The sequence below is a fragment of the Cervus elaphus genome, chromosome 32 (assembly GCF_910594005.1).
Source record: "Cervus elaphus chromosome 32, mCerEla1.1, whole genome shotgun sequence".
NCBI classification, from domain to species: Eukaryota; Metazoa; Chordata; class Mammalia; order Artiodactyla; family Cervidae; genus Cervus; species Cervus elaphus.
This window is the reverse complement of record NC_057846.1, coordinates 23,086,380-23,112,153: the sequence shown is the minus strand read 5'-3', so window position 1 is coordinate 23,112,153 and position 25,774 is coordinate 23,086,380. Positions and strand designations below refer to the sequence as shown.

Here is a 25,774-nt window from a genome sequence, read left to right as displayed (position 1 = left end):
CTACCTCTCTGTCCTTCTCCCCATCTGCCTTGATATTGAGAGTTGAGTGTGTTTGATCAGGTGGAAGAGAACAGGGAGAGAATGTAAGACAAGAAAATGGTAACTCATGCCCCTTATATTAACATTTTACAGCAAGAATTCTGAGTGGCTAAATCTTTTGAATGTGGATAATGAGAACTTTACGCAAGCCGACAGAAGTAAAATGAATTCCTAAAGTGCTTTTAGAAAAGTGAGATTTGACAGCCAGGAGAAGGAGGCCTGAGCCATCAGCCCGTGGCTCTACTGCCCCCATCGATTCACCAACTATCCAGTTGATGGTCATCGGCCTTGGGAACTTTGGAACAGCATCCCTCCTCCCTGGAATGAACATGACCTTTTTCTCTCCCACAGACTGTGGCTTAGGACGCTGCCAACCCAGGACGATGCAAGCCCACGAGCTGTTCCGATACTTTCGGCTGCCAGAGCTGGTTGACTTCCGGCAGTACGTGCGCACCCTTCCAACCAACACGCTCATGGGCTTCGGCGCGTTCGCGGCGCTCACCACCTTCTGGTACGCCACGCGGCCACGGGCCCTGAAGCCGCCATGCGACCTGGCCATGCAGTCAGTGGAGGTGCCGGTGAGTGGGACCTGGCCGCCCCCAGCTTTCCTGCCTCCCTCCCCTGTTTCTAGACCCCACCATGGTGACATCCAGCAGGATCACAATCCCAAGCAAATATTTGTTCACCAGGGCACTTTGTAAACTGAAATGTGCTCCCCAGACAGAACTTCAGCTGCGATGAGAGGAAGAGGTCAAAATACAGGACAGAGGGTGCTGGTTAGGTGTCTGCCCACATCACGCAGAGCAGAGGCTCATCCCAAGCTGCACGGGGCTCCTGCCCAGCGCTAGGCGGTGTGCTTTGCCCAGAGGGCCCTGAGACGGGAGAAGGCAGGCACAGAGTCCCCTCCCTCAGCCAAGAAGAGGGTTGCCAGTCGTTAGAGAAAGAAGGATTTCACCTGTGGTTGTCTGATACTTGGAGAACATCATGCAGAGGTTGAAAGGGATTCGGGCATTCCTACTAGTGATAGAATGAGGCCAGTCTAGGAGCCTTCAGGAATAATGGAGCCACAGAATTTAGGATGGGTGAGAAAAAACAAGGACATTCAAGAGGTTGAGTTCAGTACCGTGCTTGCTGTTTAACTTGGGCGAACGAAAGGTCATGTTCTCATTGTTATAAAAATCTAGGTGGTGAGTGATGTTCCATAATTAGGGCTTCCTGGGTGGGATGAGTGGGCAGTCTAAAGGTCCTTCCAGAAGGATTCTTTTCTACGTGTGACCGCTCTACCTTCCCCTCCTTGCACATCTCTTAAAAGCTCAGCAGCAAAGATGAAGCAGCCTGCTGGTCACAGATGCTTTGACTCTTCACCTGCTCTCTGCTTTGACGTTTCCTGCTTTCCTCTCCCCAAGTCAGATTTCATTTTCATGACTTATGACTTGCAAAAGAAGAACATTGTGAAAGACAGAATCACCTCATTTACTTTTAGCTATGTGGTGAAAGGTCACCCCCTACCCCCCAACCCAGGCTGTTGGCCATGAGGGGGAGAGTGTGTCCTTCCAAATAAACCTGTGCCTGACTAATACCTTTCTGCTATTTAAAGGGTTTCACTTCTTTGTTTAATTTCAGACTGTCTCTTGGATTCATTAATGTGAAACTCTTAAAATATATAGACGATATCAGTCTAATTCATGCCAAAATGTAAAAATAGAGTGAACTACTGCTGAGGCAAGTTGACTTTGTACTTCATTTCTAGTTAGAAGATGAACTTGGTATTTCACAACAGCTAGTCGTATACCAATCGTGAGAAGAATTTAATTTTTCCTACTATGTGTGAAGTTTCTGGCATCTCTTCTCTTCTGGCAGAGGACCTGGTGTCTCATAGAAGCATTGCCATCGCTATGAAAACAGTCCTTGGCAAGTGCAACTTTAAGATATTTATAATTTAGCAGTAACTGTAAAGAGTGAAAAAAGCCAAATTCTTATTGTATGAGAAATTGGAGAGGCAATGTGTTTTTTTAAGTTCCAGCTTAGTGTAACGTCAATGAGCCTTTTTAAAATAATCATACATCTTCTTTATAGAACAATTTAAAACTTCAGATGAACAGAAAGAAAATTAAAATCTTTAATTCTGCTACTTGGTATATGGTCTTCCTGATTTTTCTCTTTATAGGAATAGTAGATTTAGCTCTGATTTTCAGAACTTGTAGGTCTTAGGAAGAGGTACAAAATTTGCTTTGCATTTCTAAAAAAGAACTTAAAATATTGAACTTAAGATTAGCTTGGGAGTTATGATACTTAATAATTATAGATGCTTTTACATTGCTAGCATTGTCTTATGGGCTTCCATGGCAGCAATAGGAGCTTAATTCATTAAGTATTAGTCCAGAGCCTGTCTATCTTAGACTGTCATAGGGGCTGATCACCAGATTAAAGTCTCCTTGCTTTGTTCCTACATTGAAGTCAAGTAAGCACCATTTGCACAGCCCCACTCTCAGACCCCCTCCCATTTCACATGAACAGTTTTTTCACCCTCCTCTTTCTGTAAACTTCACGTGGCTATTAACATGAGAAGAATCTGCCTTTTTGAGTTTGGCTGCATCTTATCATTATCCACACTGGCTGTTTCCCAGTTACACTTTTTTTTTTTTTTTTTAAGCAGCAGCACAGGAGTTCTGGATAAGTTAAAATTTCTAAAATTTCCTTTTACAAATCAGGATAATAAAGCAGATGTTAGCACCCATGCTACAGACCTGTGCCAGAAAGAGGATGCAGATACGAGCTGCAGAATGGGGCAGAGAAGCTGGAGTTGGCCACAGAATCCCAAAAGTCTCTCTTAAATTTTGGAGCCTGGTTTGATCAGGACCCTGTTTAGAGAGCTGTTTCCTGTCTGGGGAGCAGCCCCCAGCTGCAACAGTGTGAGTCCAGGAAGAACTCTTCCACAGGTTTCTGTGCTGTTCCCCATAACTTTGAACAGAGCATAGAAGCACATTTTTCTGTGTATATCTGTTTTATTATTATTATTTTTTAATCACACTCAAGTGATGAGCGAGTTTTCTGGTTTTAACTGGTTTCAACCTGTTCTCTGGGCTTCCCAGGTGGCTCAGTGGTAAAGAATCTGCCTGCCAATGCAGGAGACTTGGGTTCGATCCCTGGGTGGGAAAGATACGCTGGAGGAGGAAATGGCAAACCCACTTCAGTGTTCTTGCCTGGGAAATCCCACAGACAGAGGTGCCTGGGTGGCTATAGTCCCTGGGGTTGCAAAAGCCAGACACAACTTAGTGACTAAAACAACAGCCACAAACGTCTTCTCTTAAATTGAGGTCTCCATGTCCCCCTCGTGAAAACAGTGTTTTCTCGAGTGACCAGAAACCCAGGGGGACTGGTCAGGGCCCAGGCTGTGGTGGTTGCCGTTCCAGGGCACAGGAGAGTGTGTCGGAGCCGGAAAGGACCAGAGAAGCAGGGGGATGTGGCTGGGGCTCACCCAGTCTGCTCTGCTGGGGCCAGGTAGTCTTGGGCACGCTCACCCAGCCTGACCTTCAGATTCCCCATCTGGAGAATAGAAATGACCAGGCCTTCCCTCCCACCATGCTGAGAGGCTGCGTAGATACAGGCGGCATCCAACTGAGCCCAAGAGAAGTGTTCAGGAAATGTTGAGTTTCTTTTTTCCCTAAAGCTCTTCTCTTTGAACCCTCGCATTCTAGAGATGAGAGAACAACAGGATCCCACCCAGGTGAAATTATACCACATAGTAAGAGGAAGGTCTGAAACTCTGTTATGCTGCCTCCTAACAGTGCTTGAAAGTTATGTATTTGAACTAGGATTCTTTGTTCGGGGGTGGGAGGGTGGGTGCAGAGAGGATAAAGCTGGGTAAATAAGGAAGCTTTGGGTTCGTGTAGATAAATCTGATGAGCCAGTGGCTAGACCTTCTGAACCCGGGAGCAGACTCTTCTGAAAATGGATTTGCAGGCAAAGGTAGTGGCAGAAATGGAAGGTGGAAAAGGGGCAGGTCAGGTAAGAAATGGAGTCCAGGGTCCCCCACCCAAGTTGGATGTAGGATCAGAAACTATCAAGGACAGGGTGGAGGTGAGGACTGGGGGAGGGACAGAAGACTGGCAGAACCTGGACAGCAGCAGTCCAAGTGGGTCCTGGTAACTTCTGCCTTCCCTGAGCCAGGTCAGAGCAGAACTTGTTGCTGACGGGGTTGTGGGCCAACGTTTAAGGGGGTTAGGCAACAAACCCATTGCAAAGTATTGATGAGAACCATTGCCATTGCGGGAGGAGGTAGCAGAACCAGTCTGTGAATTCCTGCAATGTCCTATAGGCATTGAGATGGCTATCTTTTTAAATGAAGTCAGGAAGTTTTTTGAGGCCTGCCAGGAGATTGTAATACAGTGAAACGAAAGCCCAACTTACCTGTTTTGTTTTGTCCTTAGATATTAGAGAAGGGAATAAATCGTAGCAAGTAAAAACTTTTTTATACCTTCCAGTCCTTAGCCTTTTAAAGGCTTCATTTGAAGAATATCAGAGCTTGTTTTAAAAATGTACCTCAAGGGAGACTTCCCTAGCAGTCCAGTGGTTAGGACTCCATGTTTCCACTGCAGGGGCCTTGGGTTCAGTCCCTGGATGGGGAACTAAGATCCAGCAAGCCACAGAATGTGGCCAAAAATAGATATGTACCTCTGGTAATAACTTAAGAGCCACTGTTTAAACTTGTTACAAGGCCTTGGCTTAGTGTGGGTTCATCTCTTCTAATAGGCAGAACAAGTTCACTGGGCATAACTCATCTTGTCTCCCTGTTGGATGACGTCACTCCAGATGACCTCATGATATCCAGGTCACTCGTTGGCTGGGTGACCCTTTCACGTGGAAGGTTGAGATTTAAGCATTCACATGTTGGGGTTTGCATGGTGAGGAACTTGCCTTAGCATTTGAACCCTGTGCTGCTGAAAGTCGAGTATGGAGGCTGTGATCCTCTGGATTCGGTTCTCCCTGCTCACAGAGAGTAGGCATGAGGCTGGCATTCACTGGCATTCATTCAGCAAGTGCATGGGGCGTGCAGGACACAGGAGGTAGAGGCTGCTGCCCTTGCGGACTGGGCAGCCCAGCAGGGAGGACCGCCGTGGAGAGGACCGCCGTGGAGAGGTCCTTCCCAAGAGTCACACAAGTGACTTATTTTCATGCCATAAACCTAGAACCACAGTTCTTCGTTGGAGAAGAACTTGAAGGAAGCCACCTAAATGGAACACACCAGCTCCCCTGGAAGCCACACTCAGTAAATCACAAGGCTTTAAAATTCAAAAGTTCCCATCCACTGAGGCCTTCTGGATGCCGTGGGTTATCCAGACAAACCTCAGGCCGGGGCCGCTGTGACCGGGGATGGCACTCCAAGTCTGTGTGTACAGGTACCTGTGAGACTGTCGCCGAGTAGGATTTCCCCCGTGGCCCGTAGAATCACACTGTTGACACACAGGCATGGGTGTAAAGACCCACTTGCGAACTGGCGAAGCAGTTTCTGCACAAGAAGACAGCACTGTTTAAAAGTTTTTATGAAGTTCTCACTCTGGACTTACGGAGACAAAGGGGTGATGCCAGTGCCAAAAAAAGAAGGAAAGAGTTGAACTCCTAGAACCAGGGAGGAGAATGTGGTTGTCGGGGCTTGAGGGTGGTGGTGGAGGACACAGGGAGAGGTGGGGGAAAGGGTACCCGCTGTCAGCTGTCAGAGGAGTAAGGTCTGAGGATCTAACGTATGACGACGTGAAGCTGATAACACTGCATCACATAATTGAAATTTGCTGAGAGAGTAGAACTGAGGTGTCCCTACATTTAAAAGATTTTTAAATGGTAAATGTGTCAATTACTGAACTCCCTGGTGCCTCAATTGGTAAAGAATCTGCCTGCAACGATGCAGGTTCGATCCCTGGGTCGGGAAGATCACCTGGAGAAGGAGCTTCTCCAGTAATGGCAAACCACTCCAGTATTCTTGCCCGGAGAGTTCCATGGACAGAGGAGCCTGGTGGGCTATAATCCCTGGGGTTGCAAAGAGTTGGATACAAGTAGTGAATAAACCACCACCATGTCATTTATACCTTAACAAAGCTGAAAAAAAGCACATCAAGAATGGCGATGCCTTCTGGACCGGAGCGGAGGGGGCTTGAGCAGTTGTTGAGTTGGACAGGATGGGAGGCGGCCGAGTCGGGGCCAGCCTTCGGGGAAGCTGCAGGGGGAAGGCTGTCCAGGAAGGGCAGGTGCGGCCAGATGGTGGGATCACTCACTCCACTGACACCAGCCCCGTGGGCTCGTGGAGGACTGGCAGGGCCATCTGCGAGGGGCATTATTAGCCTGACGAGTGTGAGCCAGGTCCTCGCCTGGGAGGGAGGGAGGGAGAGCTGGGGCAGTCTCGTCCCTGCGGTCATTTGTTCAGTAAATATGAACATGAATGTGAGCATCGTTCTCACCTCCGGGAAGCCGGCTAGCAGGGTGTGTGAGACTTTGGAAGAATCTCTTGGTTTGAGGCTCTGGCTTTGTATCTGTCAGGAGTCATTGGGTCAACCTGTGTCCTTGCCTTCTGTGACTGCAGGCTCTAGTCCTTTTACCCCTCAGCTGGTTCTTGCCTTCTGCTGTGTGGCTGTGCGCGTGGTCAGGTGAAGAGCGGACAGAGATATAGCCTTCAGCTTCATCCCTCGCGACTTTGCTGCTGTGGTTTTCAGAGAATTTTCATGCAAGTTTTCAGGAAACATCACAACATCTGAGTGTATTTTCCGCCAGCTGTCCTAGCAGTTGGGGCACAGAGAGTGGGATGAAGAGACGGCTGGGAGGGAGTGGATTTGATGAGAAATGTTTTTCTGGGAGTGTTTTTATATAAACTGTAGTTAATCTCAGCATCGTTTCTAAAACTTAGTGGGCTTCTTACTAACAACTATGAAAAACCTTGCTAACTAGCACTTCTTAACTAAACTATTTAGTGGAAACCTAACTAGTTTCTAGTGTGGTTAGACTTGTGTGCTCGCTGGAGAGTGGCCTGTGATTTGAAGGAGGCATGGAAGCACCTGAGTTGGTCAGGGGGCCGCAGTGTCTGGATGGGATGAGCTGTGAGGGGGAGGGGCGGAGGTCCCACAGAACTGAAGGCAGAGGGGCTCATCTTTGTACCAACAATAGGCCTCTGGAGTATTAAGGAGCTGCCTTTAGGAATTCAAAGAAAGAAAGGTGATTACATCAGAAAAAATTTTTTTCTTTTTAATTTCCAGCTTCCCTTCAGCCAGGAAGAAAGGCTCAAGTTATTGTCTGGAAATACATATGATAAAACAAGCCCAAAGACACAATTTGATTTTGTACAGACGATGCTCACGGGCTTCGTGAAGCAGGGATCACGTGTACACATACATGATGGAAATGTGTGCTGTAATGTTTATTGAAGTTTAAAAATAGCCTCCCCCATAAGCGGGGTCCACTCCCGTTGAGTGAAAAAAAAATGGCAGAGATAGGCCTTTGTGAGGCTCTTGGCAAAAACCCTGCCTTGATGGCAGCATCTAAAAGGCCAAGCAAGTAAGGGAACAGACGTGTTTCCTTCAGACTGTGAGCTAGTGCCTTGAACATTCCAAGTGGCAGGCACTCGGAGATGCTACAGGCAGGGAATTTGAATTTGTGACTCAACTCTATCCCCATCCACAGAGGTGGGAGGGAGCTATTTTTCCCTTGAGGGATTGGCTGGTTTGCCCTGGTGAGGAGCTTGCCCTGCGTTTGGTGGCACAGAACTGGTTTGCTCAGTAACCCAGCCAGCCTCTCTCACCCCCCGGGCAGGTCCTCCCATGGGGACGGGGGGGTGGACTCAGGAAGCTAGAAACTGGAGAGCGAGCTTGGGAGGGAGGGTGGACAAGGAAGCGCCTTCTGAGGGTTAGAGGAGAGTGATGGAGAACCAGACCCCCAGTCGGCCCCCCGGGCTCCGGCCCTGATTCCTCCAAGATGGAGGCGGACTGTGTGTGGGCAACTCCCTCAGCCTGGTCTGAAGCTTGCTCCACTGCATTTCAGACGTGGGGCTGAGACAGGGAGGCCTCCGCACCGTCTGTCTGTCTGTTTTCTCATCTGCAAAGTGAATACTCCCTTGCTTCCATCTCTCCTGTGCTCACATGTCAATACCTAGCCCCCTTTGTAATTGGTGCTTCTGCCCCTTCTTCACTCACTGGGTGTGGAGGACCTCGGGAAGATGGCTGGTTCAGTGGTGGAGCTGGTTCATCGGTAGTGAACCTGAGGGTTCGTAGTTACGTGGTTGCATTTATGTTAGCATAGTGGAGGAGTCTAGCTATTAATACTTTTAAAACTCCCTGTTCATTGTCCTCAAAGATCTGGTTGGGAGCATCACCCGTTGGCTGGTCTTGAATAAAGACCTAGTTTGTTCTGTCAGAGATCCCATGTTACTAGAGGGGAGAACCGACGGCCAGAGGGCGTCTAGGTCCCTGGATTGGAAAAGCCCCCTTGTGCCTGTTCATCAAAGGTAGTAGGTGATGGCGGCCTGGGTAGGTAAGATGCATGGGAAACTACATGGTTGGAGCGGGGGCGGGGGAGAAAAAAGTCATTTTCCCCCCCAGGACCATGGTTCCACCTGCTGCTTTTCTCCCTAGAGATGAATGAGACATTTAAGCTCAGCTGTCTCTTTAGCAATTATCGGCTCTCCCTGCCCCCTCTCTGCTGTCTCTTCCTTTCCCTCCCCCCCACCCCCACTGTCAACCCTTCCCATCCCTCTCCTTAGAGGGGATAAACGATAGTAGTAACACAGTGGGTGGTTGACTCTTAGCGCCTGTAGTTGTCTGTTTTCTAGATCGAGATAAATGGGACCACAATTTATAAAGCTGAGGCCTTTCTATCCTGGAGAAATTCTCAAGGATGTAATCATCTGCTTTTGCATTGAAATAAGGAAGTGACACAAAATGACTCTCCCTATCAAGGTGTTCCTTTTCCTCAAATACTGGCCAGAGTTCTAGTCCTGGGAACCAGTGATTCACAGATGGTTCACTGTGGTCCTGTCCTTACTGCCCTCGAGGGGAACTTGAACTTCTATTTCCTAACCCAGCCACGTGGGGAGACTGACCTCTAGAGGAACCTTTGCTTGTATAGCCAAATAGCCTCATGACCGCTGATTTCACAGTAGTGTGGTCACTGCACACTGACTCACACGGTCCTGGTTTTTTTTTTTTTAAACTGGGAAAACTGTAGAACCACATTAAAGAGGAAATAAAAGACCAATAGTCCTCCATGACTCAGTCTTACTGGTGATTTCCTGCACATCACATATGTCTGCATCCCTCTCCCTATTTCTTGAGCACAGCTAAAACCCACACCTCCACACCAGACCTGTAGGATATGTCAGAAGTCCAAAAGGGCCGGATTTGAAGTATTTCTTCATTTAAGTAGGAGTTCCTAGAAATAGCTGCGTGTACTTGGATAACCCAGTAGTTAAATGCCCTGCCCTTGAAATGGCTCAATTTTGTAGCACACACAGACGTTTGAGCCCCCGCTGTTGTAGCTCTGCAAGCCCACACCTTTGCAGGCGTCACCAAGGTTGCCAGTGCTCAGTGTTTATGGACAGGACTTTAATTCAAGAAGAATGGTGGCATACGCGCATCAAAAATTATTTCTTATGGGCACGTGTGATCATCATCACCACCAGTCCATCCTAAAGGAGATCAGTCCTGAGTGTTCATTGGAAGGATTGATGTTGAAGCTGAAACTCCAATACTTTGGCCACCTGATGTGAAGAACTGACTCATCTGAAAATACCCTGATGCTGGGAAAGATTGAAGGCAGGAGGAGAAGGGGACGATAGAGGATGAGATGGTTGGATGGCATCTCTGACTCAATGGACATGGGTTTGGGTAAACTCCGGGAGTTGGTGATGAACAGGGAAGCCTGGCGTCCTGCAGTCCATGGGGTCGCAAAGAGTCTGATTCAGCTGAGCGACTGAACTGAACTGATCATCACAGAGCAACAGTTTTCAAAACACAGACTTTATTGCTTGGTCTCCCCCACTCCCATTTCATTCACCCCTTTTCCTGAAATTACAGAGTATGCCTTACAGTTAATTGATAATGTGACCTGTCACCCAGTGTTTCACCAATACCTTTTTGGCATAGAATTCATTTACTGCTTCATCTCCAAACTTTTGCTACTTATTCTAATTTCTAATTAGAATAGTAGTAAATATCTTGTCCTCGGGTTGCTTTGTGAAGAAGATGGCTGTACTTGGGATGTGATTAACTTCTTTAACTTTGATTTGACTGTTTTACCAAACAGTCCTGAAGACTTTACCTTCAAAGTCCTGAAGTTCTTGTGTCACCAGAATGGTAGTGTAACCAGAGTTATTTAGCAAAAGTTGTTATAAAATGATACTCAAGAGCAGTGATTCTCCAAGTAGGAACTGGAGAATTGACCTGCTGTCTTGAAGAGATAGGATCTGCATATATTCAAAGCTAAACTTAATCTGTTTTGGGTTTTCTGAATGGCTCAGCGGGTAAAGAATCCTCCTCCAGTGCAGAAGACACAGGAGACACAGGTTCAACCCCTGGGTTGGAAAGATTCCCTGGAGGAGGAGAAGGAAATGGCAACCCATTCCAGTATTCTTGCCTGAAAAATCCCACGGACAGAGGAGCCTGGTGGGCCGCAGTCCAAAGGGTCGCAAGGAGTGAGACACAAACAACTGAACGACTAAGCACGCAAACTTAATCTCCTCTCTCAAACCTACCCCGAAGTCCTCGTGTGTGATTTTGGATAGAATGGAACTGCTGTTCTTGCAGGCCTCTGACTCGCTCCTCTTGTGCTTCTAGTAACCTGCCAAATCCCAGTCATCAGCGCTTCCTGCCTCCAGCATCAGACTTGCCCTGCCCTCGTCAGGCCCACGTCAGCTGGTCTGTCTCCATCCCCTTCTGCATGCTGCTCGGCCTCCTTGTAGATTTCCTTCTAGGAATTACCCTGATCTCCACCACTTCCCTACTGGGAAGTGGTTGTTATTCAGTCACTCAGCCGTATCCAACTCTTTGCCACCCCTGTGGGCAGTATAGCACGCCAAGGCTCCTCTGTCCATGGGATTTCCCAGGCAGGAATATTGGAGTGGGTTGCCATTTCCTTCTCCAGGGAATCTTTCCAACCCAGGGATTGAACCTGGGTCCCCCACGTCTCCTGCATTAGCAGGCAGATTCTTTACCATGGAGTCACCAGGGAAGGCTTAATTGGGGACCATAATGCATCCAAGTGGTACACTGGATCCCTGAAGGGCTGGCTGAAAGGTGGACTGCTGGATCACACCCCCAGAGCTTCCAACTCAGTAGATCTGGTGAAGAGCTTGCTAACTGCTTTCTCCACGAGGCCCAGGTGTTCCCCTGACCATCCTCCGAGGACTTCGGCTCTGGGGCCAGCCAGTGCCCTGTAGATTCCAAGCTTCTCCTTTCTCTCCATTCCAGCTTCCTCGGTGCTCCTTTGCTCAGCCTGTACTCTGTGAGTCCCTCCGGTCATGTAGGGATGAGGAGTCTGTGCACATCCGTACATTTTATAGCTGATGATGGTAACTAGTAGATGCTACATGGGAAACTGAAGTTCATAACAGATTATAGGGTAGTTGGCAAAGAGGAAAAACAGTAGACATGATCTCCAAAAGAATATAGATAAGGTGATGGAAGTAAAACTGAACGGTGTGTCATTTCCCCAAGACCGGACAGAATCAGTCCTTTATCTGCCAGTGGCTGTGGTTTGAGAATCATCACAGTTGTGTCCAGGGGTTTGGTTTCCAGTCCTCAGACTCCTCAGCCTCATCTGACAAGACCATTGCTTATATGTCTGTGAGCCCCTTTGAGCCCCTTTTCCTTTCCCTCCGTCACTTCCTTTTCCCAGGGGTCCTGGATGGGCTTCCTGTGTAGCTTAGTCAGTAAAGCATCTGCCTGCAATGTGGGAGACCTCGGTTCAATTCCTGGGTCAGGAAGATTCCCCTGGAGAAGGGAATGGCAACCCACTCCAGTATTCTTGCCTGGAGAATCCCATGGACAGAGGAGCCTGGCAGGCTACAGTTCCGACAAGAGTCGGACACGACTTAGCACTATCTTTCTTTCTTCCTGGATGGACATGGGCCTGGCCTTGCTTCTCTGAAGCCGGCTCACCCCTACCAGGCTATGGAGGGGACTGAGGGCACGCATGGTAGACATTTGTAATGCTTTCTTCTGACTTTCTGTCTGTCTGTCTTTTCCCAGGGCAGTGATGGTGCCCGGAGATCCACGCTCCTGGACAGTGACGAGCCCCTGGTGTATTTCTATGATGACGTCAGAACGTTATACGAAGGTTTCCAGAGGGGCATACAGGTGTCCAGTAAGCATCGGCCTGAACCTGTGCAACTAGTGCTTCAGGTTTTCCTTTCGACAGAGGGGTCTTTCTTCAAGAAGCCATATTTGCTCACAACTCTCTCCCAAGCAGTCTGGCTCCCAGCTCCCTGTCTCCTCCTGTAACTTCTGCAGAGCGAGTCCCCCAGCACACAGGTCCCATCAGGTGTGGTCCATGGTCAAGGCCCTTCTGAAGTCACATACGGCGTGTTTCATGGAGAGTCACACATCCATTAGCTCCGTACAGGCTCTGACATTTCCTGCATAAAGAGACCTATCTAACTGGGCCTGATCCAACATTTCTCAAGCTTGCTTAACCTGGAGACCTGTATTTTGAGAAATAAACATTGATACCCAAGGAAGCGGGGTTCTGTCAGAGACACTTGGGGGAGATCAGCTCACGAGAGTGCCATCACTGATGGTGATGGCACCATCTCTGACGGTGGCACCAGAGACCCCGGGTACCTGGCAGCTGCCCACCCTCCAGCCCATCTCCCTCCTGCCCCATGTGAGAAACAAAATAGAAATAAAGAAGCAAAACTCAGACCCAAACCCAGGGGGAAAATGCGTCCGATCTGAATTCATTGTTTCACACCTGAGGACCAGTTTGTGGAATGAAGGATACAAAGGAGAACCTAGGAATAATTTAGGCACGTTTAGCCCATCGTTTATTCTTTCATTTGTTTTCTTCATTTAGATAATGGCCCATGTTTAGGCTCTCGGAAACCAGACCAACCCTATGAATGGCTTTCATACAAACAGGTGAGTTTTCCAGCTCTGTGGCCGCCTCATGTGAGCCATAGGGCGGGAACACGGCAGTTCTTGGAGCCTCTGAAGGTTGAGGTGTTAGGTTTCTACGGAGTGTGGATGCCGACCTGGCTCAGGGCTTTAGAACAGATGTGCAGCATCCCGAGATGTTAAACACACAGATTTGGGGAACACTAGATCAGTAACTGAACAGGTGATTCAAAGTAGTTTATCTTAGAACTACTGTGGGTGTGTTGTGGAGTACAGTATAAATTTTAAAATAAAATGCTAGAGGATTCTCTGGCAGTCCAGAGGTTAGGGCTCCAAGCTCTTACTGCCAAGGGCCCAGGTTCAATCCCTGGTCAAGAAACTAAGATCACAGAAGCCGTGCAGTGCAGCCAAACAAATAAATAAAGTGCTAGAAATGTGCTTGAAGCAGATGACTCTTCTCCCAGACCCCACGGGAGGATAAGATTACTCCTTTCTGTCTTGAGCGATGCTGGACAAATTTAGATGCCTCAGTGTAGAGGAGCCCTCTCGTTTTATAGATGAGAGAAGATGGGCCCCAGGCAGGGCTTGGACTCACCCCCGGTCACAGCTGAACCAGGGCCAGGAGGGAGGCCCACGCCATCTGTTGTAAGGAGTCTCCAAAGCATCGTACTGATCCTGGGGTGACCTTTAACCCGAGGGCAGCATGGAGAGCAGCAGAGATGTTCAGAGATGACACCTGTGTAACCGAACAAGCACAGAGGTGGCTGGGATCTGGGCTGTTTCACTCCTGTCACTCTGGTCCCAGCAGATCCATGGCTTTTAACTGTGTACATAGTAGTTTGCAGGTAGCAGAGCAGGAAGGCTTGCTCCTTTTTTTTGTTTGTATCGTGATTACAAGTCTAGTTGCTCCTGACTCTCCCCAGTTCAAGGCAGCACCCCGAGACACACGGGAGCCAATAGGAGCATCCACTTTGTTGCCTTGTGCTTCCAGCACAGCTGTCTAGAGGGGTCCCTGGAGTAGGCGCAGGATGCAGAGGACCAATCCCCCTTCTGTGGCTGGGCTCCAGGTAGTTGATGTGTCCTGGGAAGGGGTGGGGGTGTGTGAAGTGGGTTGTTGTTAGGATCTGCAAAACTAGCCTGTGGGAAAATGCTTCCTGGTCCTCCCACATCTGAGGATCAATGAAATGCAAAAGGCAAGAGAGATAGAGGCAGAGATAAAGAGAGACAGACAAGACAGACAGCTTCGCGTTCCTTGCTTGTAGGAATCATGAGCTGTAGGTCTGGTGAGCAGAAAGACTGCTGTTTTTATTTTCCCGTAACAGAGCCAAATAGTAGTTTTCCATAGAAATAGTAGTTTTCAGATCCATCATTTTTGCAAGTGGTGTAAAAGCAGTTCATGTTTGCTGGAGATTTAACATTGCACAATGGTCTTCAGGCCCCACAGAATCTGCCAGTGCTTCTGGATTACATCATCTTCTTGTCATGTTACTGTTTGTGCGGGTCTCAGCCTGTCAATAATCAGTATTGTGGCTGGGCCAGCCCTTGTAGTTCATAAGATGATTGCAAGACACCCTTCAGCAATAAGTATAAGAAACTTGGAAAAAATAAAACTTTCTTACTACAAGACTTGGAAATTACACAGCACACCTGGACCTCACAAGTGAGGTCCCCGGTAGTGGGGGAGAGTGTTCACAGCCCCCGGGGTTTTGCTTTATCGGGGTCAATATTCTCCTGTGGGGCCTGGGCTCACTCATTGATGAATTTAAAGCACAACAGCAGTAACTTAAAGCACAGGAAAAAGAAAAAACAAGTGGCCCAAATGGGCAGTTATCTGCATCAACCACGATCTCTAAAACAAAGGAAGCTCGTTCAGGAGGGGACCTGGCTCCTTATCTTTTTTGTGGCTGGTGCTGTATCAGCCTTAGAAGTGGATGCCATCAGCTGTCAAAGCTTAAGGCAGGTGCTTGGACTACCAAAAAAGAGAAAACCGAACCCCTGGGCTTTGCACTACCCTTACTTACAGTAATATGTTCCTATATAGCTTCTGTTATATGTTGACTGCCAGAGGGAAAACAGGTCCGCTGCCAGCAGGATGTTTGAGGCAGGTTGAAAATCCCTGGGGTTTCAGAAGGTGTTTTGTACATTTCAGACAAAGACCAGTGAAGATAAAAAAGTAGACTGAAGCTGACTTTGGATTTGTGTATTTAAATGATTTTCCCCCCTAGCCCAATGATTCTGAGCTTTGGGGGTTAGGAATCCCTGTAAAGCTTTTCAAAGAAAGGTCTGGGTCGCCTTTCTAGAGACCCCAAGTGTGTGCATGGAACCCAGTAAGCTCTGCAGACCATCCAAACACTCACAGGTTCCCAGCCCTTACAAACAAGCAGGAGTTGTGAAGCAGCCCCTGGGGTATGGGAGAATAAGCATGTTAATGTCATCCTTGCTGTCACTGTTACTGCCATTGGCAGAGCAGGGGTGGCACCATGTGCCCAAACCAACAGGCTTCTGGAGCAGCATCAGGCGTGGTTCTGTTCTCTGCAGGCGTGGGTGTGGGTTTAAAGTGCTCATGATAATTTACCGACCGAGAATAAAGAATTCCAAATTAACATTAAAGAAAAAAAAAATTTTTTTTAAGTACACTTGGAATAGGAATGAGGAGAGGATGGGAAATTGGGGTAGGTAGATAGTCTTGCCTGTTTTTACTTAGTTGTAATTAATAGTGTACATTTTCTGTTCATTTATCTTAAAATTGTAACAGACACTCTTAAGTTTGATATGGTTTTCATAATTGTAGTGTTTACTAGCTGTAGAGCATTTTGTTAGATTTACCATCATCTACTTGATCATCCAGCCATTGGTCTTTTTTTCCCTTAAACTTTTATGACTTTACATAATTTTGCAATATATGTATTTGTACCTAAAGTCTTTTCAAACCTCCCTTTAGGACTGGATTATTTCCTAAGAACTAATTCTCTCAAGAATAGAGTTGTGGAGCCTAATGGTTAGAGCTCGTCCTTATTTTTCAAAGGCCTCCCCCAAATTTGTCGTTTCTTTGTTTATAACAAAGGACAAGCTTCAGCTTCTTCGTTGCTCTTTATAAACACAGGCACAAAATTCTGTGTCCCTGGATCGCTTTTATAAAACTAAAGTATAAAATAGGAACTCTGACATGGGTCGTGTGTGACCTGGCAGCTATTGGCGTGAGATTCATTTGCTTCGCAGAGGGAACTCTTTGATCATTCCCCTCACCACGAGTTCTGGGAAGTCAAACCCTGAACTTTACAAAAATTTGTAACTAAAGGGATACCTGTCTACCCCTGTTCTTTCTCTCTGGGCAGAACTGCTTCTTGGCAAAGATATTAGGCTCGGCTGTCACGGAAAGCTGTATTCCTTGAGTTGGACCTGATGCTGTTCCTGATTTTTTTTCCTCCTCCGTTGTAGGTTGAAGACATGTCAGAGTGTGTGGGCTCAGCACTGCTCCACAAGGGCTTCAAGGCAGCCCCAGACCAGTTCATCGGCATCTTCGCTCAGAACAGACCTGAGGTATTAACCGTTAGGCGCGGAGCCAGCAGAGCTCAGAGAATCCCCGATACAAGAGTCAGTTAGGGTTCACACCTGCCTTTGCTTCAGACCAGATTCTGTGGTCTGATCGCCACTAACATACCTCTGTGTTGTACCTTAGAGAGTTACATGTATGAAAACCCAAACCAGGTCCTTCTTAGCCTTTAGGTAGGGGGGAAAAATTTTTTTTTTTTAAGAAAACCAGGTCCCCACACAGAAACTGCCAAAGAAAGTCTTTGCTATACAAAGACAAACAAATAAAAACAAATAACTAACAAAAATGTCTTCCCGCTTTAAGGACTGCCTCTGTGGTTAGAATAATAGCATTAATCAATGACAGAGAAACTTGAGTACGTTTTTGTCAGTAGCAAACTCACACCTTTTCTTTCTGAAAGGTCTAGGCTTTCCCCCTGCTCAGGTTGCAAAATTTAGAATCTCAGGGGGCATGGGGAAGGAGCTTCAGCAGTAGCTGGGTGTGATTTAGACAGGCGGACTGTTGTTTGGCCGTCCAAGCCTGTGCGTGGTCTTCTGTAAACCACTGTATTAAAGTACATTGAAATGAGAAGCCCCCTGGAGTTATTGCCTGCACTGTGAATAAACAAATTAGTGGCAGAGGTGGCACAGAAAAGTTCAAGCACTGGACCTGAAGAAGCTACACTGACTCTTAGACCTGCTTGGATCCAAAGACATGCTGGTTTAACGTGCAACTCTTTTATAGTTTACAATGGTTTCTCAGCATTTTGTGTACAGTTAAAGGAGGAACAGCATGTTCCACAGCTGGGCCACAATTAGGCTCATGGAATTTCATTTCTTTCATTTAAAGTGAAGCCCATTTGAATGAACACATCCAAAATTTTTGTTTCAGTGGAATATCATTAGTCATGAATCTATGACTAGGACATATATTCCTTACTTCATGGACAGAGTGGGCTTCTTCTTATATTTATCAGTTAGTTCACCCGATGTTTATTGAGAACCTACTATATTGCCAGACACTGCCAGGCACCAAAATACCACAGTGGATCTTCTTCATGAGGTACCTTGAAGACAGCCCCATAAACCCACATTTTCTCTTAATGTGTTGTGTGGACACAAAGTAGAAGGATTATGGGAGCTCAGTCAGGGAGGACTTCCTGGAGGTGGCATCCCAAGTGGAATCTTGATGGCTGTAAGGGTGGGGAGGCCAAGGGAATGTCAGGAACATGTTTGCCTGGAGCAGTGTGTCTGTTGGGAGATGAATCATTTCATTGTGGTGACGGGTGGAGTGGCAGGAAGAGAGAGAAAACAGCTCCAGGCCAAGTGAGCGTGAGTAGGTTGTGCTTCCCATGGCCCTGCGCCCTTATCCATGCTGTGTGTTCTGCAGGTGATGGGCACCACTGAGGTTATAAGGGAGAGAGTGACTTTGCTGCATCTGCCTTGTAGGTGGGTCAGTTGCTGTGTGACTGATGGGTTTAGAGGAAGATAACCAGAGACCCGTGTCACTTCTTTCCTTCCTCACTTTCCTGGAGAGACTTCCATGGACAGTTCTCCTGGTAGATGGCATGTCCCTCTTCCCACAGTCCCGGGCCTTACTGCACACCGTGGCCAGATTGCTCTTCCTCGGACCTCCAGTCTCTGTTTGATGGAGGAGCCCCAGAGGCAGTGTCTTGCCTAGTTCATAGATCCAGGCTCCTCTGTGACCTCAGGCTGGCTCCAGCCCTCTGTCGAGCCTAGCCAGTCCCCACAGCCCTACTGGGCCATCTCTGCCAGCCTCAGGGCTCACTGACATCCCTCCTCCCTGCTTGGACCTCACAGTCCCTTTCCTGGAGTCCCTTGCCTTTCTCTCCCACTGTCAAAATCATGCTGTTCTTGCCAAGGGCAAGCCTGGTTACCTCTGCCACCAAGGAGGCCCACTGTGGGCTCTCTCACCTCTGAGCTCATCACCTTATTGTGTTGTTCATTCTCCTTTTACCTATTTGCCCCAAATCTTTAAGCAGATTGCACTTTTTTTTTTTTAGTAAGAACTGGGCAAGTGTTTTGCTCATTAGGAATCCCTCCAGTGCCTGACGCATGGTAGTAGATACACAGATGTTAGTTTTGGTACATCCAGTGTTTCCACGTTGAGTCTCTAGAGTCTTGTTTTTCCTGGAGGGCTTCCATGGTGACCTCTTATATTCTTACCCTGACATCTACTTTTTCTTCAGTGGGTGATCATTGAACAGGGATGCTTTGCTTACTCGATGGTGATCGTTCCCCTCTACGACACCCTTGGAACTGAAGCCATCACCTACATCATCAACAAAGGTATGTCTGCGGCCTTTGGGAGTATGTTCCCCTAGTTATTGGGTAGATACAGCAGCTACATTTAATGATGACGTGATGGGATATGGATTTTTCATTTAAATATACACTTACCCTCCTATTCAAAGAAGGTAGTTCTTAAACCTGATCTCAGATGTTAGTCAAGCTTTTAATATCCCAGAGCTGGTTCCTCACTGTGTCTCTTTACTTCCAGCCGAACTCTCTCTGGTTTTTGTGGACAAGCCAGAGAAGGCCAACCTCCTACTAGAAGGTGTAGAAAATAAATTAATACCATGCCTTAAAACTGTTGTTCTCATGGACTCCTACGGCAGTGATCTGCTGGAACGAGGCAAGAAGTGTGGGGTGGAGATCATCAGCATGAAGGCCTTGGAGGTGAGTCACCCTGCCCTGCCCGCTTCCCCATACGGTTCCTCCGAGGTCATTTTGGCTCAAATGTGGTATCTCCCCAGTGTGACCACAAAGTCCCAACTCTCGCTGGTCCTGTAAAAGACAGAGAACAGATATCTGTCTCATTCCTGGAAAGAAGAATTCTGCACCCATTTCCAGTGTTAATCCATCACATTCTGCCCAAGTGCTGTCATCTCTGGCAAGTTGCAGTGCTCACAGAGTCATTCTAGAGCACTGAAAAGCCCTGCTAATAAATGCTGGAAATGAGAATTTCAGATTCAAGCGGAGATTTAAGCCTGTATGTCCTCTTTAAATGTTAATGCCTTTTACTTACTGATTTGTCTCTAAAACAGAGTCAGACATAGAAATCTGCCTTATTATTCTTTCTCCAAGTCTGCTTTTTTAGGCCTCTGGTGAATTTCCAGCATAGGTGCTTGATTTGATTTATTTTCATTTTAAGATTCAGATTAATCACAGTTGTAAAGGTAACCAGTCTAGGAAAATGAGTGGGTCCATGTTTAAAATGGTTGTTCAACATTAGATCGTATGGGGTTGGCCAAAAGGTTCATTTCGGTTTTTTGTAAGATCTTACAGAAAACCTTGAGTGAACTCTTTGGCCAAGCCAATACAAGAAGCTGATGAAGCTGGTTTCCCCGGTTGCTCTTGGGTTAAAGTTCCATCCACAACAGCAGGCAGGAGGAAGCTTCTGTTACATGCACATCGCGGGAAGTAATAGGTTCAATAGATAAGTCATTCTCTTTCTGAAAATGTTATAAATATTTTCCTGGAACTGTTATTAATAGGCTTTTGAATTTTATTTATAGTTGTCCTTCTACCGAGAATTTGAGCTCCAAGTAAGGATCTACAAAACCTTTTCTGGGGAACTTAGTAGTAGTCACAGGGAATCTGTCATTTGTTCTAGTAGAGCTTCTGCCACACATACACACAAACAATAGCATAGGACAGGAACCTGTAAGATCTAATAGGTGTGCTGAATTGTTAAATGGTGTTTTTAGCTAGTTTGTCAGCTAGTGTTTCCCTATTTTTTTCTTTTTACTTGTAATCCCATTTCAAGATAACGTTATTTCTTTTTCTCCCATTTTTCCTCATCCCCCTACCCCTCCCCAGACACATACACAGGCATTTTTTTTTTTGGGGGGGGGTCTTTTTTTTGATTGCTATATGTGATAAAGAATTAGAGATCTTAAGTTATGTAGGAATTTTTTAAAGATGCATGGAAATTTGAATCTGATAAAAGATTATTTTGGGAAGAAATTGGTGGAATTATCATTACTTTAGCTCTTAGTTGACTTCTAGTTGAATATCAGTGTCCCTGTTTTTAATTAGTGGTCAATCATACACATAATTTAAAAGTGTGAATAGGGTGTAAAATTGTATACTGGGCCGCAACTCACTGAGCCCAGAGTGGAAGTGAAAGTGTTAGTTGCCCAGTAGTGTTTGATTCTTTGTGACCCCATGGACTATAGCCTGCCAGGGTCCTCTATGCATGGGGATTCTCCAGGCAAGAATACTGGAGTGGGTTGCCATTTCCTACTCAGGTGAGCCCAGAGCCCACCCATCTGATTTCCACTTAATTCTAGGCATGCTCGTTTCCTATGCTCACTCAAGCTGTTCAATAGGAAAATAACATAAATCGTTCATTCAAAAAATAAGAGGTATTAAGGTGGCCGTGGAGACACCTTCATGCAGTAACATGAGAATGAGCCCTGGGTGTTAACAGAATTCTCCTTGAGATGCCACACCTCAGAATTGAATCTGTCGTTCTTAACCCTCATGGCCATTTGACGGTGGTCCCGGAGCTTCTGTCGTGGCCTGATCAGAGATGCCTCAATCCTTTCTCCCCTCCACGTGGGGAACTGCAGATGTTTGAACCTTTCCAGAATGGTCAGCATTTAAATCTGGCGGAGACTGGTTTCTCTCTCCAGACTGAAGATGTCAGTTTTGTAGAACCGGTGATCACGGCTCAGTGCCGAGTTGTGGTTCTGGGAGGGCGCAGAGGAGCTGCGGTTCTCTGACTACTGTGAAGAGCTGGGCTTTGTTAAAGGCCGTGATAGGAATGGCAGTGGAAACTGGAATAGCAGGTAAGAGACTCAGTCCTGTTTCCAAGGCCAGTCCTGAGGCCATCGATATACTATTATATATACTTTTATATAAGAGAGAAGACAACCAGAAAACGGATTCTTAAAACAATGGGTAAGTATTTGGGTTCAGGTCAAATTGCTGTCGTTTATGTAATTTGAAATTTGGGCTGTCGTTGTGTCGGCTGTGAGGGAATCAATCCCACAGAAAAGTCAGCTTGAACTGACTTGACGTGACTTAAATGTTTCCATTTCAATTTTTTTTTCTCTTCTTTTTAAGGACCTGGGAAGAGCCAACAGACGGAAGCCCAAGGTGAGCGCACCTGTCCAACCAGCCCAGCCTCTGTCCAGCTTCCATGTCTAATCAGTTCAGACACTGGTAGAAATATTGGGTGATAACGACTTAGAGTTTTCTATTCTATTCTGATTTGTACTGGCTTTTTTTTTTTTTTTGGTCTGTGTGTGTGTTGTAGCCTCCAGCACCTGAAGATCTTGCACTAATTTGCTTCACCAGTGGAACTACAGGTCAGTTTTGAAAAGAGATTGTTTCTAAGTGGTGCCTAGAAGTGTATATTTCCTGCTTCCTCTTGTGGATGACTTACTTGAATTGTAGATGGACTGGATGCAGAAGAGACAGAAGTGTTTAAGCCTGTCTTCCAGTAGCTTGATACAACGTCCCCAGAATCTGAGAGTATCCTCACACACTTACGTCACCCTTCTTTCTGGGATAAATTGTATCCATGGTTTCCAGAAATAAAATTCCTGAATTTTCGTCTCTTATTGCTACACACACCCTCTAAGACTTGCCCATATTAGTAAAGATGGTTTAACACATTATTGACCCAGGGGTTTTTCCAGAAACTAACGCCTGTGGCTGGCAATTTGTTATGTAAGTGAATGTTGAACTGTCTCAGTCACTAACGTTCAGGTAACAAAAGACGTATTAATGCGTTTTAGGTCAACAAGTTGTTAAGATAATAAGCTTCACTTAAAGGATTACAGGTTGCTCAGGAAATTCAGTGTGACTCAGCGTTTGGCTTTCACGGGTGTACCTCACATGAGAGGCATCAGGGGCCCTAATGATGTGGGGTTTCTGGGCTTCTCTCACATCCGCCATTCTTGGATGGAATTTCTGTCTTCTGACTTTATTTCGCTCATATGTGTCCCCAGGCAACCCCAAAGGAGCAATGATCACCCATCGAAATGTAGTGAGCGATTGTTCAGCGTTTGTGAAAATGACAGAGGTAAACTTTTGGGAGAGGGCCATCTTTCCGTGTTTCCAGTGGTTGGCATCAGGCCTCAAGAATGAAGGTGGTCACGGCCCCACCATCATGTTAGGCCTGGACTGTATTAGAAGCAGTACCTGAAATATAGACAAGGTCTGAGCTTTCACAGGGTCTGAGGTCACTTCCTCTCAAATAGTTTTTCACTATGGACCTGATCCCCAACTCCTACTGTGACCATTAACGTGAATTGACAGATCGAATTTATTACATCTTTTATATAGTAAAACTTCATTTGGATACTGCCTTATAAATGTTTTTGGAGAAGGAAATAGCAACCCACGCCAATATTCTTGCCTGGAGAATCCCATGGACGGAGGAGCCTGGTGGGCTACAGTCCACAGGGTCACAAAGAGTCGGACACGACTGAGCGACTTCACTTTCACTTTGTAAATGTTTTTAGGAAAGGACAGAGAAAACCTGACTCTCTTGTGATTTTATCTCCTATTTCAGTGTGTGGAAAAGAATTAATTTCTTTAGGTGGACAAGGAAATGTTAAATGTTACTGAACATTTTTTGAATTATTACTGTTTACTATGCTTAATTTGACTTCTACTTTATAAGAAGGATTAAATCCTTGAACTTTAGATCAAGTAACTTTATAGTTATTTCTAATACTTCTAAAATTTGCTGTATAAGTGTCTTAGTCTGTGTGGGCTGCCGTAACAAAATAGCACAGATTGGGTGGGTTGGCTTAAAGAATAGACATGTATTTTCTTACAGTACTGGAGGCTAGAAGGCCATGATCAAGGTGTCAGCAAATTTGCTTGGTTCTGGTGAAGACTCTCTTCCTGGCTTGTAGCTGGCCAACTCCTCTCCATGCCCACCCCCCACCACCCCCCACCCCGCCTGCCCTGGCCTCTGTGTGCACGTGGAGAACTGGAGAGAGGTTTCTGGTGACTCTTCCTGTCCTTACAAGGACACCAGCCTGATTGGATCAGGGCCCCACCCTTATGACTTCATTGAACCCGAATGACCTTCCCTACCTCCAAATACAGTCATGTGGAGCGGGGTGGTTAGGGCTTTAAATACGACTTTGAGAGGGGTAGTTACAATCAGTCTATAGCACCAAAGATCTATTTCCAACTTGTCTTTTAAAAAAGTACGTATTGAATAATGTAATGAATACCTTTCCCTCGTATCCTTTGCACATTTCTTCATAATTTGCTTTTGCAAATTATGTGTCTCTGGAGGGGTTCTCTAGGGTCTGCTTTTTGTGGTAGGAGCCTGTGCTTAATGGTTTTGGGGAACGGGTATCTTCAGCGACTGCATAAGTGTGTTCTTACACCTTCCTAGTCCTTTTGGTATATACTTTCTAAACAGAGTTCAACATTTAGTACTTTACCAAAGTGAGATTTTAATTTCCTCATTGGCCTTCAAAGAAAACTTAAAATGCATGAATCATTAAGGCAAATGATTACAGTTAATGTGAACATCATCGGGGGCATTCTCAACTTTGTAAAACTTCTAATTATGCAAATGTACATTATTTGTTTGACCTAAATCAGAAAATTGAAGAGTATAGATGTTATTGAGTCTGATTTCTCATTGTGTAGCACTTTTCTACTGACAGGTACCAGTTGGGAAGCAGGAATAAAATTAATCTCAGATTATGGCATGATCAGGCTACGTCACGTGTGATTGCTTTATTATGAAGGATGGCCCAGCCTTGGGGAGGGGAGAGCCCAACTCTAAGCTGGGTGCATCATCCCTAGGCAACTTGACAAAGCCTTGGTTTCTTAGTTGGTGGGGCAGCAGCTGCTGTTGGCAGCCCCTGTTTGGGCCAGAATTCTCTATATTAATAGCAAGAACATTCCATGCACATCCCTCACTGTGCCTGACCATAAATTAAGCTCATTCTTAGCCATGAAATGGAAACCAGATGTTACTTGAGATGCAGACCTGTCATGATCAGCATTTTATGGGAGAACAAATTCCCTGGGGCCAGTTCAGAGCTTGCATTAAACACATTGGGATTTTTTTTTTTATGGGGTTGAGTAGGGCTTTAAGGTAAAAATGTTGATCAAACTAAAATGCTCAAAATACATTTGTACTGTAAATAAAAGGAACATGGAAATCTCCAAGTTTCTCTTCTTTTCTCCCCTATGCCCTTGACAACAAAAGATGCTGGTCTTTTTCTGGAGTGAAGCTTATATTTCTTAAGGTGGAGTGGAGCTTGCTGGGCAGTGAGGTCCTGTGGCTTTGAAAGTCTGGGTGCTTAGAGCACATGATATCTGACCATCCCATTGTGGGCCACATTTTCCTAATTGTGACTCAAGTTCTGCATGGATTTACTTTGTCATTAGGAATGACCTCCACTCTATTTGAATAACTTATTAAAGGATTGCTTAGCATTTCCTTTTTCAATGAGAAATAAGTGCAGAACGTAAACTAATGCTGTTACTTCTTAGCCTTGAGGTATTATGTGCTCTGAAATAAATGGAGAATTCCTGCAAATTCTAATGCTTTTCTGCCCGCTGGTGTCTTTGCTTGCAGAATGTATTCACTCCTACCTCAGATGACACTTTGATCTCTTTCTTGCCTCTGGCCCACATGTTTGAGAGAGTTGTAGAGGTAGGCACTGGGTTTTATTTTGCCTGCACGAGCGCATTTGTTTGTGTTCTAAGTTGTTGTGTTTTACAGAAAGCACTTGTGTTGAATGCCAGTGACATACACATTTCGTTTTTACCGCTTGCACACATGTATGAGCAGCTCCTGCTGGTAAGTTCAAGTGTGTATACCATCCTCCCCGTAGGCAGTTCTTTGCTCAGCCCCCGTTTTAGAAATTGAGCTAATTATTTAAGAGTATAATTTTTTCCTGGGTCCGTGTATTAAACTTTAATACTCATTTTAAAATTAGAAGCTCAAACTTTTGAAGGACAGAGATATGAATTCAGAAAGATGAGCTGTGAATGTAGAATTTTTATGAATAGCATCCTACAAAGCCTGGTGAGGCTTGAGTTCTGTAAGATGGCTCTGTCGCTCTCTCTTTTTTTTTTTTTTTTGGACGTGCTGAGCA

General features: G+C 46.0%; 1 protein-coding gene across 6 annotated transcripts in view; it reads left to right on the top strand.

The window, feature by feature from the left end:
• Positions 1–25,774, top strand: part of ACSL1 (acyl-CoA synthetase long chain family member 1) — a 63,148-nt gene that overhangs the window by 23,646 nt on the left and 13,728 nt on the right. For 4 of the 6 annotated variants that reach the window (XM_043893411.1, XM_043893416.1, XM_043893415.1 and 1 more), the window contains exons 2-11: positions 391–617; positions 12,264–12,378; positions 13,087–13,151; positions 16,566–16,667; positions 18,869–18,968; positions 19,180–19,358; positions 21,753–21,785; positions 21,946–21,997; positions 22,643–22,716; positions 25,252–25,329. In XM_043893411.1, the coding sequence (XP_043749346.1) occupies positions 423–617; positions 12,264–12,378; positions 13,087–13,151; positions 16,566–16,667; positions 18,869–18,968; positions 19,180–19,358; positions 21,753–21,785; positions 21,946–21,997; positions 22,643–22,716; positions 25,252–25,329 (993 nt within the window). In that variant the 5' untranslated portion in view covers positions 391–422. Of the gene's footprint in view, positions 1–390; positions 618–12,263; positions 12,379–13,086; positions 13,152–16,565; positions 16,668–18,868; positions 18,969–19,179; positions 19,359–21,752; positions 21,786–21,945; positions 21,998–22,642; positions 22,717–25,251; positions 25,330–25,398; positions 25,477–25,774 lie in introns of all 6 variants that reach the window. The other 2 variants (XM_043893413.1, XM_043893414.1) reach the window with 1 other exon arrangement.